The following is a 19,031-nucleotide window of genomic DNA, read 5'->3' on the forward strand; positions in this document are numbered from 1 at the left end:
CACCACCCCATTTTGTTTGGACTGGCCCGAAGACCAAAACTGTTGTGGGAAGTGCCTATCCCTCATACACTTGGTGTCTTTAGGCAAAAGGTGGGTTTCTTGTAGCAAACAAATATCCCCCCAGCATTTTCTAAAAGGGAGAGTATTGCCAACCGCTTGACAGGACTATTCAGCCCCCGTACATTCAAGCTGACAATGTTCAGGTCCCTACTCATCGGCACAGTGAAGGAGGGAATATCCATGTACCGACCCCATACCACCGGGATCAACTCTAATGAAGGTCATTCCCCCAAACCTCCCCTATCACGTTTGTGAACTGATGCGGAGCCCCAAAAGAACACCCCAAAATATCCCCTGTCAACAGCATGAAAAAAGCTTGAAAAAGACATAACAGAAAGAAAACAAGAAAACATGACAAAAGTTTGATGTAGTGATCAATATCCACTATCACACTGATGGCAAGGGGAAGGCAACACCGTGTACTGTCGAGGGCCCCCCTCCCTCCGGCGGCAATAGTAGTATTCAGAGGAATGCCAAGCACTTCAAGGTGTCGCGGGGGTGTCTGTAACCTGTGCAACCGAAGAGAGGGCTTCTTCTCTTTCCAGCTTCCTAGCAGCCATGTCAGGGGCAGGGCTCGGCATCTTCCCCCCAACTCGCTGCCAGTCAGAGAAGCGACGTCGTCTGCGGGTGAGCGGTGAAGTATCTTCTGCCTCGAATGGGGGCCCCTCCAATCCCAACTTGTCATACGCCTCCGCAAGGGATCGGATTTGAAGCAATTTGCCTTGATGCTTGAAGATGAGGCAGAACGGATGGCCCCCGGAGTAAGGTGATTGGTAATAGGTTTAAAGTCTCTGCATTTAAGCAGTGTGGAAGCCGCTAAGTCTTGATAAAGCCTAGGCTGGTGGCCGCGGAATTGCACTGGGTGGAGATCTCTAGCCCTGCGCAGGATACTCTCCTTCAGTTGGAAATTATGTACACAGACGAGTATGTCTGGAGGGGGGCCTTAGCACTACACGGAAGGCCTACACGGTGGACACGGTCCATTTGTATCTCTCGCACCCCGTCATCCCCAAGAATCTGCAGGAATAAGGCTTGAACATAGGCACGGAGATCATCACCCTCACCCTTCCACTTAACCGCCCGGATCCGGATGTTATTACGCCTGGAGTGATTCTCCAAGTCCTCCGCTTGGGCTTGCAATTCTATGTTCTGCTCCCGGAGGCGCAGCATCTCCTGCTGCAGCTGATGGAGATCATCCTCCCTGCTTAGGTCGTGCTCCTCCAACGTCGCCACTCTGTCCCCAATTCCATCAACATCACGCCGAAATTCACGCAGATCCGCAGAAAGCTGTGAACGGAGGTCCTGAATGTCCTCCTTGATAGTGTTGAAGAGCTCGATCATAAAGGCCTTAGTCGCCGGTGCATCCCCCTCATCCACCAGTGCCAATCCAGCGGCAGTTTGTGGAGCGGCGTGTCCTGCTGTTTTCTGTAGAAGATCTTTCAGAGGCTTGTCTCTCTTTCCCCTGGTCAGTGACATAGTGATCACAGGCGAACGCCGCGGGACATTCACGTGCCCCTTTCCACGAAGACGGGTAGCAGGCCAGAACACACACGACCACCAAGACCACTGCAACAAGTCCAACGACCTTCTTCAGTATACTGCGGCGCGCAGGAGGGCACACCCCCGCAGCTCCTCACCACCGGCCTGCTCTACTTACACACTCCCTGCTGTCCGCCGGTCCCGGGCAGCACCGCTCACCCCCAGCAGCACGCCCACCGGTCTGTCAGTGGAGGATTGACACGGGGAGTATTGTGAAGCAGCAAGCAGCCAGGTCCAGAGGCCTGCACAGGAGACAGCACCCCCGAAGAGCTAGGGCCACAAGAACTACCACCTCACTACCAGCGCCTTCAGGGACCAGCACCGGCAGGAGGACAGGGCGCTGCAGCCACCTAGTCACTGATGCACAGCCTGCCCCGCGACCTCTGACACAACAAGGGAGCAGCAGATAGGGTCCACCCGGGCAATGACTCGCTGCACACACGTGCTATTGTCCAGTGGGAGGCATAGGTGTATCATCAGGCACTCAATGCACCATCAAAAGCATTGGCTTCTGAGTTCAGGAGAGAGGTGGCAATAAAAGTGCTCATGGGAACATGCATAAATCACCATGCAGGCTGACACCAACAGACATTCCCCTTCCTGGGGACAGGCTTCCCGGCTGCGCCACTCCCGTTAAACCCAGCCGCTACTGTGAGACCAGCGCGCAGCACAGGCAACGCTACAGCACTCCCCCTTTATGCTCCCAGGCACCAGCAGTAGCCACGACCGGGCCGCCTCACCATCTGCCGATCAGCGGACTGAGCCTTGCCTCCGTATCGAGCGCTCCACACTCCCAGCTCGCCGCCTCTCACCTGTGGGTCTCCTGAGGGATTGCCGCTACAATCACGCTGCCGCTCTCAGCCGCCTCACAAGCTCAGGACCCCTCGTGACGATCCGGGATTCGGGGCAGGAACTTTCCCGCAGCCCGGGTACAGGCCCTTGGTACGAGGCTCTGCCGGCCGCCATCTTCTGGGAAGATCGAGTGGGTCGTCCCCGGGCCTCCTTAAAATGGCGCCGCCTCCGGATCGCGTCCCACCGCGATTATGCCAATTCTGCCCCCAGCCGGTGCAGCAAGAGTCACAGCGGGGGGTACCTGCGAGCGCCCCGTAGAGCTCCAGCGCCGGCAGCCCCAGGGAGCAAGGCTGTCTACTCCTCAGCTCAGCGGCCCGACCGGCTGGCCGGCTCCCCCCAGGCCGCAGCTACACCGGGGCCGGGAAAGCTCCGATCTGCAGGAAAAGGCTCCAGAATCTCAAACGGAGCCCGCCACCGAGTCCAGGACACCGTCGCTATGCAGCGCATCCGCCGGTAAGTGCAGATGGGTACCAGAACGAACGATAAAACAAAGCTAAGTCGTGGTGGCGCCGGAGGCATAGGGACCCGCGTCCTATCTCGCCGCCATCTTAGCCACGCCCCCCCATGTTTCCACTTTACAGGTACTCCTTTCACTTCTCCAAAGAGACGTCATGCATTTTGAAAGAGCGTGTGCTAATTTTGCCACATAAAGCATCAGCATTCCCCATGTGGCAGAATTTGGGGAATTTTGCCATAAAACCTCAAAAGAAATTCTTGAGATTACACTGCAATTTAAATTTCAGTGTGGCCAATGTTGTTGTACATAACTTGCATGGAAATGTGTGCTGTGGTAGTGCAGCGTGTCATGCCGATAACTGCAACCCAGGGGCGTAACGTTTTACAGTCACTAACCACCGACCCCTGAGTAGGCCCAGGCATGATAAGCAGCTAGGTGGCCCTTAGGATTTTACAAACTAAACCAGCCTCCCTCTGGTTTTTGCAGTTTCAAGATTTTACATGATTTTCTGGTTTTAAAGAAGGTGTAATATTCCTATATAATCAGGGCCTGTTTAATATGTGGGAAATGTTTTATGCTTTGAGAGTTTTAATATATGATTATTTTTTATTTAAATGCTACTATTTTTAATTAGATTATACTCGTTTTTAGTTAATGAATGTTTTACCTTTTGATTGCCTGTATGTTAAAAGTTATTTTATGTATCTCTTTATGGTATCACAGAAACCAAAATAAAGAGTAATATAATGATGATAAGCAGCCAGAGCACACTTCAGTAGTACCGCTAATACACTGAGCATCACTGTATGAATTGAGCAGGAACCTTGATTTAGTGTTTAACACATTGACCGTTATGTTAAGAGTAGCACATATGACATTTTGAACAGCATACTGACATATTTGAAAAGCATGCATACATATTGTTAGTACTCTGTAATCTTTTTATCGTGTGTATAAATTTGTCGACATTCAAATAAAATATTAGCACATTTGCTACTGTTATACTAGGCTATGAAATTCTGATGATAGTTTATTTTCTGCTTTACACATTGTGATGGCCTAAGGACTACAAGAGGACAGTAATGGGCACACAATCAGAAATACTGCATCTTCTGTGGTACAAATCTTTATTTTTTATGCATCCAGTGTTTTTATTGGCTACCCAATTTTCTGAAAGAAACCGATGTGATTTGTTGATACAGCGAAATATAGCTTATGGGTGCAGTGGCCCACACTGATATAATGACACGCCATGAGCCCCTCCTCCGAACAATCTGTAACACCTAAGAATTATTAGAGATTGCTTTTCTTAAATTATGTGGTATAGAGCACAGTTGGGCACTATTTTTTTCTAGATGTTCTTGAAAAGGGAGCCATCTCTGCCCCATTCCTTTGATGGGACGGGTGCTTACTCATTAGGACATGGTTATAGGATTTATTCCTCAACTACACATTGGATCACCTTTAAGCAATCCCTATTTTGGCACACTAGGCAACCAAGGTAGCGCTAGCTACTGTGATCTACCAAGGATCACTGAATTTGGGGAATTGCCCAAACCCAAGTCTCCTGCGACCTTTACTACAAGGAAAATCTCCCGCCAAACAGAAAGTGTTTCTTTACCAGTTACACATGGGCCCACCACACAGGGTGAACCATGGCTCTGTGAAAAGTAAAATACAGATTGAAGATGGAAGGAAACCCAGTTTTCATTCATTTCTGCACACCCCTCACAAAGGAAGCCCCTGAAGATATTATTCTTAATAGAGGTCTTGATATAAGTTTTTGTAATGATCAGTACCTAAACCTCCATTTTGTATATCAGTAATACCAAAAACATTTCTGATATGGAAATGATTTACTTACCTGTCTCAGAGATGGCAAAATCAGTTACAGGAACACGGGCCGATTGTCCTTATGGACATCACTCGGGGCTCCACTTTCCTTATTTTCTGCCATATTTTTATTACACTAATAGTGAATAATAATACATTATTCTCTATTAGTGTAATAAAAATGATGTACAGTTAGCTGGAAGATAACTCTCCCTGTCAGCTGAGGTAAGCAAAAAATGTTTTCAAATGTATATTGTGTGCGTGTTTGCAGGTGAGATTGTGTTTATATGTGAGACAGTGCGTGTATGCGTGTGTGAGTGTGTGTGTATGTGTAAGCATGTGTGTGTGAGTGAAAGTAAACTTCAAATGGGGTGTGATTTCGCCTCCACTACCCCAGGCATTTTAGTGAATTGACGTCCATGAAATTACTACTGGAATCAGGTGTGGTGTTTCCAATTTCCACAATAATTCTGCAATCCCGGTATCTCTCAGAATACATCCTGAAATTACACAAACCTGTGGTATCTTTAATTTTGGCGGCAGTAATACTCTTAGGATATTTGAGCAAACTTGCATTGGAGGTCATGAGTCACACGTTGTTACTGTAACATTGTCAGAATATTCCAAATACATCATTATTTGTATGTCCCTCCCTTCTCTTGCATAGATTTCCATTATGCGCTGCCAAGACAATATGGGAGCATCTGCTATTTTATGCCCGCACCTCCTTGCCATTAAGAAATTAAGTGTGTTTTACATTCTGGAGAGCAGCCAAATTTCTGTAGGCTCTATGAATAGCAACAGTCTCACACAGCAAACTGTCTCTGTCCTATTTGGCTGAGCACACTATCTGGCTGAGAAAAGATGAAACATTCTAGCGACATTTTCAGAGAAATATGTTGTTTTTAGCTATATATGTACTCATCTGTGTCAATGTTTGGCAACAAAACGCATGAGTCGGATTCCCAAAACCGATGAAAATATGCTAATCAGCTGGTTTTAGACTAGAACTCTGACACATGATCTGACCAAGCCCTAATGCATGGAATGTGCCCAGGCCACGCATAAGCTCCAAATGTGCTCCAAGCAGCAGTCTGCTTAGTGAAAGCTTCTCTGCTTTCAAGGACTGGGTTACTGCTGCAGATCACACCTGAAAAGTCCAGCTCGTGGCTTCTCGCAGATGCCATTTTAGCTCACAGCTTTCTTAGAACATGCGGGCTTATCCTGTTTTCCAAGAATTGCCTCCCACAGCACTACTAGACGAGCAGAGAGGGCTTGGAGGAAAACCTATGGGGCTGATCTAAAAGCTGCATACGCCAAGTCCGTTAAGCTCTACCATCGAGCTATCTGCCGAGCCCGTGCGGCTTTTTATGCCATCGAATTCCGGAACAGTCCGAATCCGTCAAAAGCTATCTTTAAGGCCGTAAAAGATCTTACAGTGAAGCGGACTACCTCTACGACCGTGAGCTCCCTTTCCCATTGTGAATCCCTTGCATCTTACTTCTTGGGGAAGGTCCAAGCTATATATAGGACATTCCCTAGCATGGGGTTCACTGAGGAAAGTATAAATGGGGTCCATCATCAGACTACACTGCTTGTTTTCCCCCCCCTTACCTTGGATGGTTTTGACAAACTTGCGTTGCAAGTCAAATCTGGGTCCCCATCCGATCCAGTAAGGCCTGCTCTCTTCCGAGATCAAGCTTTTATGGGGCGTACAGCCGTATGCTCCCTTGTCAACCTCTCCTTGGAAACGGGAACTGTTCCATCTAAGTGGAAACAAGCTGTGGTGTCCCCGATCATCAAAAAGCCCACCCTGGACCCTTCCAAGCCTGAGAGCTATCGCCCCATCTCGTTGTTACCCTGGCCAGCCAAGATCACGGAGGCCCACGTCAACCTGGCCCTGTCTGAACATCTGACTCGGACCAATGCCCTCGACCCCACACAAAACGGATTCCGTGCTGGGCACAGTACGGAAACTGCGCTACTTGTGATGGTGGAACATCTCCGGGCAAGGTTGGATGCTGGTCAAACGGCGGCGCTTATTTTGTTAGATCTTAGCGCCGCCTTTGATACGGTAGACCACAGCATCCTCCTGCGTCGGCTCGAGGAGACTGGCATTGGCGGTCTGGTGTTGCAATGGTTCCGCTCCTTTTTAGATGACCGCTCCTTCTGTGTTGCCATCCCTCCCTTCAAGTCCAACTACCAACCACTGGCCATGGGGGTTCCGCAAGGGTCCTCGCTGAGTCCCACGTTGTTTAATCTTTACGTGAGACCGCTGGCGGATGTCGCTAGGCAGTGGGGCCTTACTTTGGTCTCATATGCTAACGACACTCAGCTGGCGGTTACTCTCAGTGGGGATGCGGAGATTGAGGCCCCCAGGTTTCAGTCCGGACTGAAGGCGGTGGCTAGTTGGCTGACAGGCAACTGCCTTCAGCTAAACGCCACTAAAACAGAGGTGATGGTCGTCGGGAAGGGAGTGGAGCTGTGGGGTGACCACTGGTGGCCCTCAGAGTTGGGACCTACTCCGATCCCGGTATCGGAAGTGAAAAATCTGGGGGTATGGCTGGATGCGGGCCTCTCCTTTGTAGGCCATACTAAAAGAACCGCGGCCTGTTGTTTTGGTCTCCTGAGGGGCTTGAGACCTGTTCTCAAGTTCTTTGACGCCCCGACCAGGCAGCTGGTGATCCAGGCTACTATCATCTCCCGCCTGGATTACGCCAGCTCTCTCCTGGCCGGGGCTAACCAGGCTGAACTAACCCGCTTACAACGGGTTCAGAATGCTGCGGCGAGGGCGATTGTTGGCTTGCCCAGATTCTGCTCAGTTACAGGTGTCCTTCGCTCCCTACACTGGCTTCCGGTTAGGAAGCGCATCCTCTTCAAGGTATTGTGCCTTGCTTTTAAAATCTTGCGAGGTACAGGCCCGGAAATCCTGTCGAGTTGTCTGTCTTTCTATGTCCCTGCCCGTAGCCTTCGCTCTCAGGGTCTGGCCCTTGCGGTGGTTCCCAGATTTAGGCTTAGCTGCATGGGAGGCCGCTCGTTTAGGGTAATGGCTGCGTCAGCATGGAACTCCTTGCCTGTTGAAATCCGCGTGCTGGAGGACCTTCTGACCTTTCGGAGGGCTATAAAAACCTTCTTGTTTTAGCTGTCTCTTAGTATCTGTTTTTAGCCTGTGGTTGTGTTACGTGCTACCTTGTCTCTGCGCCAGGACGCTCCTTGGCTGGAGTATCTGTGCGCACAATAAATAGTCGTAACATAACATAACATAACATAACATACTAGGGAACAAGACACATTGTGTTTGTAGCAAAGGCCTGATCTGATTTTGATTTTGATGTGAATATGACTCTCTGCACAGTTTTAAGTCACCATACACCTACCTGGAAGTCATAATTTAAAGCTAAACTGCAGTGCCATAATTGATCCATTTACTTTCTTTTCTCCTCAGCTTTGGGATGACAAGTTGGGAGGCATTAAGCCGAAAGAAGCCTTATGAAGGTAATGCTGTTTTGTGAATGGATTTGTATGTCTTGAATCTTTTCAGCTGGGTGCTGCTTTTCTTTAGGTTCCTGTTTGTTACCCCCTGAGGAGGGCCCTCGCACTGCTTCACATCATAAACAGTCTGTTCATTTAACATTTATTCTCATCGACTTATGTTACACAAGAAGGCACAAGCAGGGCCGAAGAGGAAAACGCCCTGACAAAAATGTTCCAACCGGCTCGACACTGAAGCAGGCATTGACTAGAGTGGGGCCACAGAGACATGATTAGGTCTTGGGAGCCCAATCTGCACATATATCAAATCAAACAGTATTTGTATAGTGCTACATTTACCTGTGAGGCATGCAGCCTACCGGGAAAATGGCAGAGCTGCAGAACGGCCAGGTAACCAGTTTAGTTCACAAAGCTGCTCCTTGAACCGAAGTTGTATTTAATTTTCTTATTTATGTTTGTAGAATCAGATTGCTGTCTTGAAACTGGCTAAGTGCACCACAGCACGATTGGTGGCAAAGGAATTAGTATCTCATGTTGTGAAGCAGACTCGGGAAGCCATCAGTGAGGTTATCACAGTGCGACAAGTTTTTAAGTCTATTCATAAAGCTGTCAGCATTTCCAACATTAGTTTATATGGCTGCCAGGAGACAAATGGGTTTGCAGGAGCTGGAAGCATGCTTGGATCCTAGATACTCCTCCTTTGGGGGCCGTCTCCTGTTTGCACATCACAGAACTAGTGCAGATCCTCCTAATATATTAGGAGACTTTCAGTGTTTTGCAGAATAGTGTAATAATTGAATCTGATAGACGTCTAGCCGCAGATTCCTTAACTTAGAATATCCCCAGGCATCAGACTGGATCCGGAAAATTATCCGCAGCAGCACCTCTGCGCGCCGGGGGGCAGCGCCGCCCGGCTCCGCCCTGACGTCGTCTACAGACAGGACGTCAGCTGAGCCATATATGCCCCTCACGCTGACGTCGTCTTCTTCTTTTCCGCGTCCCAGCGCGGATCCTGGAAAACCAGCCTGATTTTTGGGCCTTTTCGACACCCACAGGTGTCGTGGGAACAGTGTGCAATGCCTTCCGGCTTTAAGGTTTGTGAAGCCGGTGCGCGTCAGATGTCTGGCACTGACCCGCACCTCATCTGTATGTGGTGCCTCGGCGTGCACCACGACTCCAAGGACTGTGACGCCTGTCAGAGGATGAAACCGAAGTCCTTGAGGGAGCGTCGCATGAAATTGCTGGCCGCACGGATGTCCTCTCGGGATCGGGCTCGTTCCCGAGGTCGCTCCCGCGACCGCCGTGCAACAACAGGTAGGCGTAAGCACAGGCGTCGCTTACGGAGATCTTCACCTAATGTTCTTGCCGCCGCCGCCCATTCCTCTCGCACTGTGCCGGGTAAGGGTGCACGGTAGCCTCATCCTCAGTATCCAAACTTTCCGGGTGTTGGGGCAACGCGTGCCCAAATGGAGGCTTATACAAAGGCACTACAGGCTGGCTTTGAGTCGCCCCTTCTCCCTGGTGTGCCTTTGAGTCCCACAGAGGTAGCAGGCACTCATGCCGGGTCTTCGTCTGCGGATGTTTCCCCGGCTGTGTGCGTCGACCCCAATTCCGGAGCCGACGCAACGCCACCGAGTCAGGACCCAGAGCACAGCCCTCCCCATCTGTCAGCGCATAGCCCTGTGCGGCTTCCTGCGCCGACGGAGGCGGCGACGCCAGGGTCGACGCCGGGTACTACACCAGGCTCGCCGCTGGCCCAGGCATCTCGTGCTCCCTCCAGGCAGGTTGCACTGGGATCGACGTCGGTCGGCCTCCCGGTTGCGTCCTCTGTGGAGTTCGTCGACATCCAGGTGACTATGATACAGCGTCGATAGATTCCGCTTCCCTTGGTTGTTGCTCCCCCGACTCCTCAGGCGGCGATAGGTCTCCAACACGGCATCTGTTAACGCCAGTACTACCATTTACGCCTCCTCATTTGGAACCTGATGCTTCCCTGGACTCCCCGGATCAAGGAGCCAGGGTGCAAGTACCCTGTGTTGCCTGGCCTTCGGGTCAGTCTCCGGCTCCTCCACTCCTCGTGTAGTGGCAGGATTAGCCTTCAACCGTCTCCTACTGACGGTTTGTATTCACCTACACGGATGGCAACTGAATCTAGTGCTGTCTTCACGCGCGCTATTCATGGGGCGGGTGCTGTACTCGGCTTTCAGCCTTCTGTTGTGCCTCTACTTTTTGATCCTTTATTGGATCTGCTCTATTTGGAGCCTATTGAAGTAGAACATCTGCTGCCCTTCGAGGACTCTCTACTTGACATCCTGCGTGGCACATGGTCAAGACCCTCTTCTGGTGACCCTGTTGATCGGGCTATTGCTTGTAGGCACCGCCCTGCTCCGGGTGATCCTCTTTGTCTGTCTCTTCACCCAACAGCTCAGGGCCTGGTTGTTCAGGTGGCTTTTGATTTACAGTCTTCACCCTCTTTGCCATTGTTACCTCCCACCAGGGAGTCTAGGTGGCTGAATGATTGTGGTCGCCGGCTTTTCGCCTCTGCCAGCGCAAGCGTCCGGTCTTTAAATACAGCCTGTGTGTTTGCACATGCATCCACCGCTCTTTGGTACTCAGTTGCAAACCTTCTCCCTTCTGTTTCAGAAGGGCCATGGGCAGAATTGCTTACTCTTCTGCTGCATGGCAGGAGCATGGCACAATTCTCCCTTCGGCCTTCCCTTGATGCAACTGACTCTGGGACGGGTCCTTGCTCGCGCTGTGGCTTTACACCGCCATGCTTGGCTGCGCGACAGTCGCTTCCCTGATCATATTCAGGATGCCCTCAGAGATCTGTCGTTCAATGGGGTGGATCTTTTTGACCGCCACGTGTATTCGGCGGTCTCCCGTCTCTTGTCCGGGCTGCCATAAATCTTGGTGTCCTTTTACAGCACCCAACCTAATGTACTGGTTAGTTTTAGTGCCGGTTACTGTTCCTGGCTGGTTAGCCATTTCTATGTTTGTTCAGTACAGCCGTTTGGCTGCTTCTCTTGTTTTTCAGTCCTCCGACTCTGTGCTTAGCCCAAGAGGATACCCCTACCGGGGATTAGCCTTACCCTATGTGGGGTATTTGCTGGCATTACGTTCTGCCTTTACCTTGGTACGCTCCTATGGAGTCTACCCGTGGACATCCTGCTGGGTGCCACTTGTTTATTCCTACAGTGATCCTTGTACCGCATTGCTCTATTGCATGTCTGGGTTGGTCCGTCTGTGGTGCATCGGAACCTGGCATAGGTTCCATGCCGTGCGGTGTCTATCTCGCACGCCTTGCGGGACACCTTGTTGTCGCAGCTTTTTCACAACTGACACCCTATTTGCCGCTGTGCGGCTTGCTTATTGGTGCAATTTGGACGAACAGCCCCTTCTGGGCTTGTCCTCCAAGGTAGTGGATTAGCAGATGTTCTCTGCTGTGCGTGGTCATGGCCTCCTTCTGGCCACTTATTCTACAGCGGTTTCCATAATCCCTGCTGTTTCCGTACGGGGGTTTCCACGCTTTTGCTTGGGTACATGCTGTGCACTCTCAAAGGGGCGTGTTCTCCTTGGAATACTCGCTTCTTTGGGTCCGGAACCTTTACATTTGTCCTCACTTTTTCCACTGTCGTGACTAGTTTTTTCCCCTACTCTGTCTTGCAGGGGACTGTTGTTCCTCTCGGACAAGGGGCATGGTTTACTTATTGACATTGTTCTACTCAGTTTCCACATGACAGCGAGTCATTTCAGCATACTCTAGACTCTTGTTGGGTCACGTTTTCATGGTTTTAACGTTTTTCCTCCTGCTCTATATCTGCTCTGTGTTCTTACCAGGCGGATCTGTGCAGGCTCTTTTATTCATGCAGTGTCTGTGGTTCTTGGCCCGGTTTTGCTTGTTCCGCCAGCTCTTAAGCAGTGTCCGGCTTGTTTGGTGCCCCTTTTTGGGGCCGTTGCCTTCTTGCTGTTGTGTGCTTTTGGGCTGCTCACGCTCTGCTTCAGGAGGTCCTTGCTTACTTTGTGTGGTTCCAGCATCCACACGGTATGCTTAGCTACCTTCTGGTAGGCTTAGGTGCCTTCCAGGCTTCGCTCTTATTCGTTGAGGCTTGACTGCTTGTCATCCGCCACAGCCGGTAGGGTTCAGTCGCAGACCCGCCTCCTCCATGGGTATGGCTTTGGTATCTATTCTAAGTTAAGGAATCTGCAGCTAGACGTCTCTATCAGATGAACGAGTTACTTACCTTCGGTAACGATGTATCTGGTAGAGACATAGTCTAGCCGCAGATTCCTTAACGCCCGCCCGTCCTACCTGTTCTGCGAGGACCTTTTCAGGTTGGGGCGTTCTATACTCGCCTCCCTTAGGGTGGCTTGCCCTTTTGCAAAGTGATATTCTCTCACTCCAACACATACTGCTTCGTTCTGTTTCTCTGCTCCATTCCGCCCATTCTCAAGATTAGGCGATATGTTTTGTACGGTGTGAAATCTATTCACGCTTTTTCCCGCCATCCCGCTCTCCCCTTCTCCATTGCCTTGTGGTCTTTGCCACCCCTGCGGCCTTTTACTTCAGATCTATTGGCTCTGTACATTTAGGGGTCTTGTATTGGGGTTGCAACGTCTCTTTCTGGTGACGTCTTGTGGTGACCTCTCCTTAATCTTGTGTTCCGGACTTGTTCTCCTTCACGGTTTTAATTTCTGGATGCGGACTTTCTATCCTCTTCCAGGCTGTTTTTCCACATCCTTGTCTCCCTTTAACGTTGATTGCGCCTTCGCTCTTGCGGTGTGGCTCTTCAGAGCACTGCTCTGTCTCACCTGTCATTTTTTTCTATTTATTTCATCATTTTTGCACATTGTTCCCATGTTCTCACAGTTTTTTGGTGATGGCTCTGCGTTCTGACGCGGGAACGTTTCTCCGACGAAAACTGATGGCAGCGCTCCGGGAGGGGCATATATGGCTCCGCTGACGTCATATCCATGGCGGACTTCAGGGCGGAGCCTGGTGGTGCTGCCCCCCGGCACACAGAGTTGCAGCTGCGTAAAATTTTCCGGATCCAATCTGACGTCTGGGGATATTCTAAGTTAAGGAATCTGTGGCTAGACTATGTTTCTACCAGATACATTGTTACCGAAGGTAAGTAACTCGTTCATTACTATGTTTAACACTCTTGTTCCTGTACAATTCCTAGTCAGTTGGCCACTACAGTAACAATAAAGCAAGCACTGATTACAAATCACAATGGAAAGCAGTCAGTGCTGGGATACCGCTAACAAGAAGGTTGTGTTGCTTTGCATCAACTAATTAAGCGTGTCAGCTCATCCTGTTGGGGATAGAGTTCCAAATACAGAGACAGAAAGAGCACAGGGCCTCATCTTGATGGCGGTGGGACCGCCACCGTCAGGCCATTGGTCCCACCACCATCCGACACCTCTTGATCGCCCGCCACATTACAATGGCGGGCGATGGTAGGCGGTCGGAGAGACCGACTGCCACGGATCTGACAGGCTCAAGAAGCCCGTGGGTGGGACTTGTATCCCTACAACAGTGGTGTTGCCTGCTCAGGCACCGTCGTAGGGATTACAATGTCCCTTTCCACTGGCCGCTTCATGGCGGTTAACCTGCCATGAAAAGGCAGGCAGAAAGGGACTTTGGGAGCCCCTAGCAGGCCTCTTCCCCTCTTGCTCTCGACCTTGGGTTCTAGTGCCCCCCTACACATCTCTGCACCATGTGGCAGGCACCGCAGGGATATGCAAAATGTGTATTTTCTGTACTGCAGCATGTGCTTGCAGCCTGCGGCACACGCCAGAATACAAAACATACACATTGCGACCGCCTTCAAGGCGGTCACATTGTAATCCCAATGGCGGGTCCGCCAGCAGCTAGTCCTGTAGTCCCATCCCCGATAGGATGCGACCACCATCATAATCTACAGAGTTAGTCTTACAAATCATTATTGGAAAAATCTAACTTGAACCTCCCATATAAAAGGGTTCATTTAAATGCTGGCAAGGAAAATAAGGTAAACCAACACAACTCAATGTCTTTTTATTTTAATTGAGGGACAAGGTTTAAGCAATACGGTAAAACTCAAAGAAAGTGTATAACTTCTCCACCAGAATGTAGGTTCGCTTACCCCTTACTCCTATTAGGTACAGAGATTGGGCCTGGGTGGTGAATTCCACTCCGTTCGCAGAGTTTGCGGAGCTTTACCCGCTGCGCGGAGGACATGTAGTTCCATAGTGTTCATTCCTCTCTCGCAAACATCAAGTTGGCAAGCGAGGAAAATCCACCTCCCGGCAAAATTTCTCAATGCAGGTGCTCGGATTTCTCAATGCGGGTGGTTATGGATGGTCGCAACCACTTGCGTTGAGAAACCTTTTGTTCGTGTTAAGAAAGCTGCCGCTCGAGTAGAAAATCTACTTAAGCAGCAGCAAAGCAGCAACGCCCTCTTGCGCTCGCCTGGTGCCATTTGTGCTGATTTTACAGCGCAGGACTAACACCCGGCAATGAAAATCAACGCAAAATGATCAAACGCACTCTGCTGCTTGAAGAACTCCACGTAGCGCGGCAGAGTTTTTTGGTCTACGCAGAACTCAGCGAGCCCCACCCAGGCCTAATAGAGATTGTCTGAGAGCTTTACTGACCATCCAGATTATCAGTATATTTATTCAATGCCTACTTCACAGACTTTCAGGCTGAAATTTGGAAATGTACTGTACTCATTTAGGCTTACACCGACATTTTCAAGAGATCTCAGTCCTACCTGGAAATTTGAACAAATGTTGGGAATTCTACACCATTTTTGCAGAAAGAGGTCCTGGTTCAAAGGGGGAGCAACCAGCAGGGATCCCTAAGGGCAGCACACTGTTTGCTGCTGAGCTGAGCTAAACAGAATCTCATCTGCCCCAGCGGCGTTGCAGATAGTGCGAATCTCTACATAAAGCATAGGAACCACAAATGTAGCGTAATTTGACATTAACCAATTTAAAGCAGTTGTCCCATATTGCCACACTCTAAAATTCATCTTTGAGTTTTTTAAGAGCAAGTTTAATGCAAACAATTTTAGTCACTCTGGAACTATCACATTATGGAGTTAATCTTTTTTTAGTAGATGCATGTGCATGATCGGTATTTGACACAGTTGAGGTATTTGCACATTGACAGGTTGACACTTCAGCTGTAGTGGTAAAGCAGGTGCAAACACTGTTTGCACTGATTTAGCACATTCAGCAATTATGAGTTAAGCTCAAATTGCACTCATTAGGTTCTTACAAGGTTTTCACCACCATATTCTACATGGGCCTATTTTACAAATAGGGTGCATTTTCTTTGAAATAGGTGTACTGGGCGCAGGCAGGGAAATTGTGCCCTATTATGATGAATACACTTCCCTGAGGGCAGCCGCATACTTCCCGGGGGGCAGCACTTTCAAGTGAAATCCAGAGCAGCTGCTTCATAACTGCTCTGTGTTTCATAGTGCAGGCGGCAACCCACCTGCACTTTGAAGATCCCTTTGCAGCAGGTGCAGTAAGTGAATATACCCACCTGCTGGGGGATGTGTGGGCAATCTATAGGACCTCCTTTCACCCCTCAAGAGGGCTGCCTTCAGGGGGTGCACAGTCAGTGCATCTCCTAAGGGCATTCTTGCCTCTATGCCTGCGTCTGTAGTACGGCGCAGGCATAGAGGCAAAGAGATTCCCTCAATTGCATGGGGGAACTTCACATGCAAATGAGGGAATGTCCTCTCACAATAGCGCTAGCTCTACATGTGCACCAGCTCTATCAGTATTAAGATCGGGCCATCTGTGGCTCCTTATGTAATACCAGAGTGCCCTGAGGGCACAAAAAGGGGTGCGCTCACACCTGTAGCGCTCGTAGGGCACTTTCCGTAATATGACCCATGGTTGTAATTTCCCAGGCAAAGCTGTGTGTAAAGAGTAACCGCTCCCCTAAAATAGGGGCAGTTACTATTTGCACACATTATTGCTTATGCATGTTTAACATAACTACAAATATCACCATTACCCTAGTGCAAATGTTATTAATGCCGGATATTTGTACTTCTCTGTAAATTACATCATTCAAATACTTCTGTGAATCAGGTCCTCAGTTTTTTTTGCTCCAGGATCAATGATCCTAACTTGGTCCACCAACGAAGAAATCCTTAATCTGAACTTTATTTTATTTACTTTTTTCATTGGGAACTTTTAGCAAGCGTGAAACAAGACCTCAAGAAATGTACAAAATGTAGAGGTTTAGAAACGATCCCATGGCTACATATAACAAAAATAAATCTTAAGTATTTTTCCATCAATAAAGCTGATAATAATACCAAAGTATTTCTGTTGCTCAAGGAAGGTATAATCTTTGGGAATTGGTCTATAGATCATCAGCCAGAGCAACTGGGTTGGACATTATTCTATAATGTGATTTCAGTGGAACTAAGAACAATAACAGGATAGTGTGTGTTATTGTGGATTATTCTGGAAAGAAGTGGTTTTGTCTTGTAAGAACAGGATGGATAATTTGGACGTTATAGTCCCATGAATGAAGTTACAAAGTGGTTGAAAGTCCCAATATGCCATAATGACTGTTACAATATATATATTAACTGTGAAGCCTGCACACTCTGCAGTCTTTGGTGTGAAGGCCCCACAGTTCCGAATTACAGAAGCTGCTGCCTGGCCGCACCATTATGCTGAGTCGCTGTTCAAACGCATTCCAAAGTGGATGTATTATGCTTTAATAGGGAGCGTTTCTCCACACACATCAGTGACTTCTTAATCGGACTAATACGTGTTTCCATTAGACAGCATGCCAGACTGAGCTGCCATCCACGGGTGGGATAAGTGTAGATCAAGCAAGAGCTGGCCTCTTTTTTGGTGCTGCTCTTGTCAAGAGAGTTTTCTAGAGGGCATGAAGGGTCTTCGGGACTACATCCACCCTTGTAGGAACACCTGTGTCCCCCATTAAGGTTGCACATCCTGCTGAAGTAGTAGATGAGGCCACTGCTCTGTCCATATGCACAGAGTAGTCTAGAGCTTAGCCAGTGTGTGCAAGGCCACACAGCCTGGTAAAGCAGGATGGGGTCAAGGTGACTTACCCCTTAAACACTCAGTCAAATAACACTTATGGCAGAGAGTGCCTTTTCATGTTATATAAATAAGACTAAAAGACCTTAAGGCAGACAGCACTGTGCATCTGGAGATCCCTTTGCCTTCCGTGACCTCTGTTCCACCTAGAACCAGAGACACCGCTTTTGAAGGATCACTACCATATCTGAATCTGTTTCTTTTCTACCTGTCTACATGAAGTTGTCTCAATGCCTCATCAGGCTGAGAAGTGAAATGTCCCGATGAGACCCAGTCCCATTATGGACTCTTAAGGCCAGATTTAGATTTCGGGGTACGGTTTACTCTGTCACAACAGTGATGCATATCCAGTTTGCCGAAGTCGAAATCCCCTAGGAAATGATGGCATTTAGATTTCGGCAGACGGGTTGCTCCGTCACAACGGTGATGTATATCCCGTCCGCCGAAATCAAAATCCCATAGGAAATTATGGCATTTAGATTTCGACGGACAGGATATATGTCACAGTTGAAATCTAAATCAGGCCCTTAATGATCACAAATAATCCCCATGTCAATAATGTTTGCAGTAATATACTGATATTATGCAATTCTAAGCTCCCATTTTCCTAAAAGAACTGACCAATCTTTGTTCATCATAATGTTATCCCTTAAAAAACATACATTTCCCACCATTACGTTTTAGGCAAGACAACAATGCTGAAGGTTCTAACAGGAGTCAGCAACGGACTCCGCCCCGGAACTGATGAAGAGTTTATCGCCATACCAAGCACCATCCCCCAGCGACACAGTCTGGTGCAGCTCATCAATCTGTGTTGGCACAGCGACCCGGATATTAGGCCTGCTATCACTGGTAAGTCAAGAAACATATCGACATTAAAAGTCATAAAACACTACTTCGTCATATTGTCTTTAGACATTAAGAAATGCAGCATTTGGCATACCGTATGTTTAGTACATATTAAGTCACCTTCTCCTTCATGTGTAATAGTAGCCTGTGGGTTTGCAAGATCTGGGCTGACACCGGTCCTCCTGTTGTCATCTTTTGATAGTGCTTTGATTGCGGTCCAATGCACTTTAGAAATACTAAAATAGAAAATAGAAAAGTTATGAGTTGCTGCTATGCATTGTTGCTGTCAAAAACCTCCTTATTCTGTAAACAGAGATGGGCATTCGAGGCACAATCGACCAGTGCTACGATTGTTATGCTTCTACATTTGCCATTTCATATATCACACTGAGTAGAGGCATATCAATCAGTTACTGTCCTGGAAGAGTCTTGGGCTTCCAGCGGTTTTACAGACAGAAAATCCTTACACTATGTATAAAAATGAAGGGCCTCATATATGAAAATGCAACACTTCTCACGGCGCCCTCCTTGCGACACCATTGATGCACCGTATTTACTGGACGGCGCTCCCTGTCTCAAGATTTGACAGATGCGTCAGGAATCCTGATGTATCTGTCTGCACAAAACTCACGCATTGCTGGAGTTGTCTCATAAGCATGGCGCAACTCCAACAATGCATGGGGGAGGCCTATACCCATTTCACTGCGTCACCCTTACGCCTGCTATGAGGCAGGCGTAAGGTTTTGACACAGTGGCGTCCTAGAAGCACCACTTCTACGAGGTTTTTTTGCGGGGGAACACCCACCCTGCATTCATTATACCTGACGCAGGTATATTGTGGCGCAGGGGTTTACAAAGT

General features: G+C 48.8%; 1 protein-coding gene across 7 annotated transcripts in view; it reads left to right on the plus strand.

Annotated features, from left to right (window-relative positions):
• The window catches only part of LOC146775930 (receptor-interacting serine/threonine-protein kinase 2-like), a 765,942-nt gene that overhangs the window by 557,989 nt on the left and 188,922 nt on the right, over window positions 1-19,031 (plus strand). For all 7 annotated transcript variants that reach the window (XR_014972009.1, XR_014972010.1, XM_085637723.1 and 4 more), the window contains 2 exons: window positions 8,187-8,236; window positions 18,008-18,175. Coding sequence is in view for 5 of the 7 variants with exons in the window: in XM_085637723.1 (XP_085493849.1) it covers window positions 8,187-8,236; window positions 18,008-18,175 (218 nt within the window). In the remaining 2 variants the exon portion in view is untranslated. The remainder of the gene's footprint in view (window positions 1-8,186; window positions 8,237-18,007; window positions 18,176-19,031) is intronic.

This window comes from Triturus cristatus, chromosome 12, assembly GCF_964204655.1.
Source record: "Triturus cristatus chromosome 12, aTriCri1.1, whole genome shotgun sequence".
In the NCBI taxonomy this organism is placed as follows: Eukaryota; Metazoa; Chordata; class Amphibia; order Caudata; family Salamandridae; genus Triturus; species Triturus cristatus.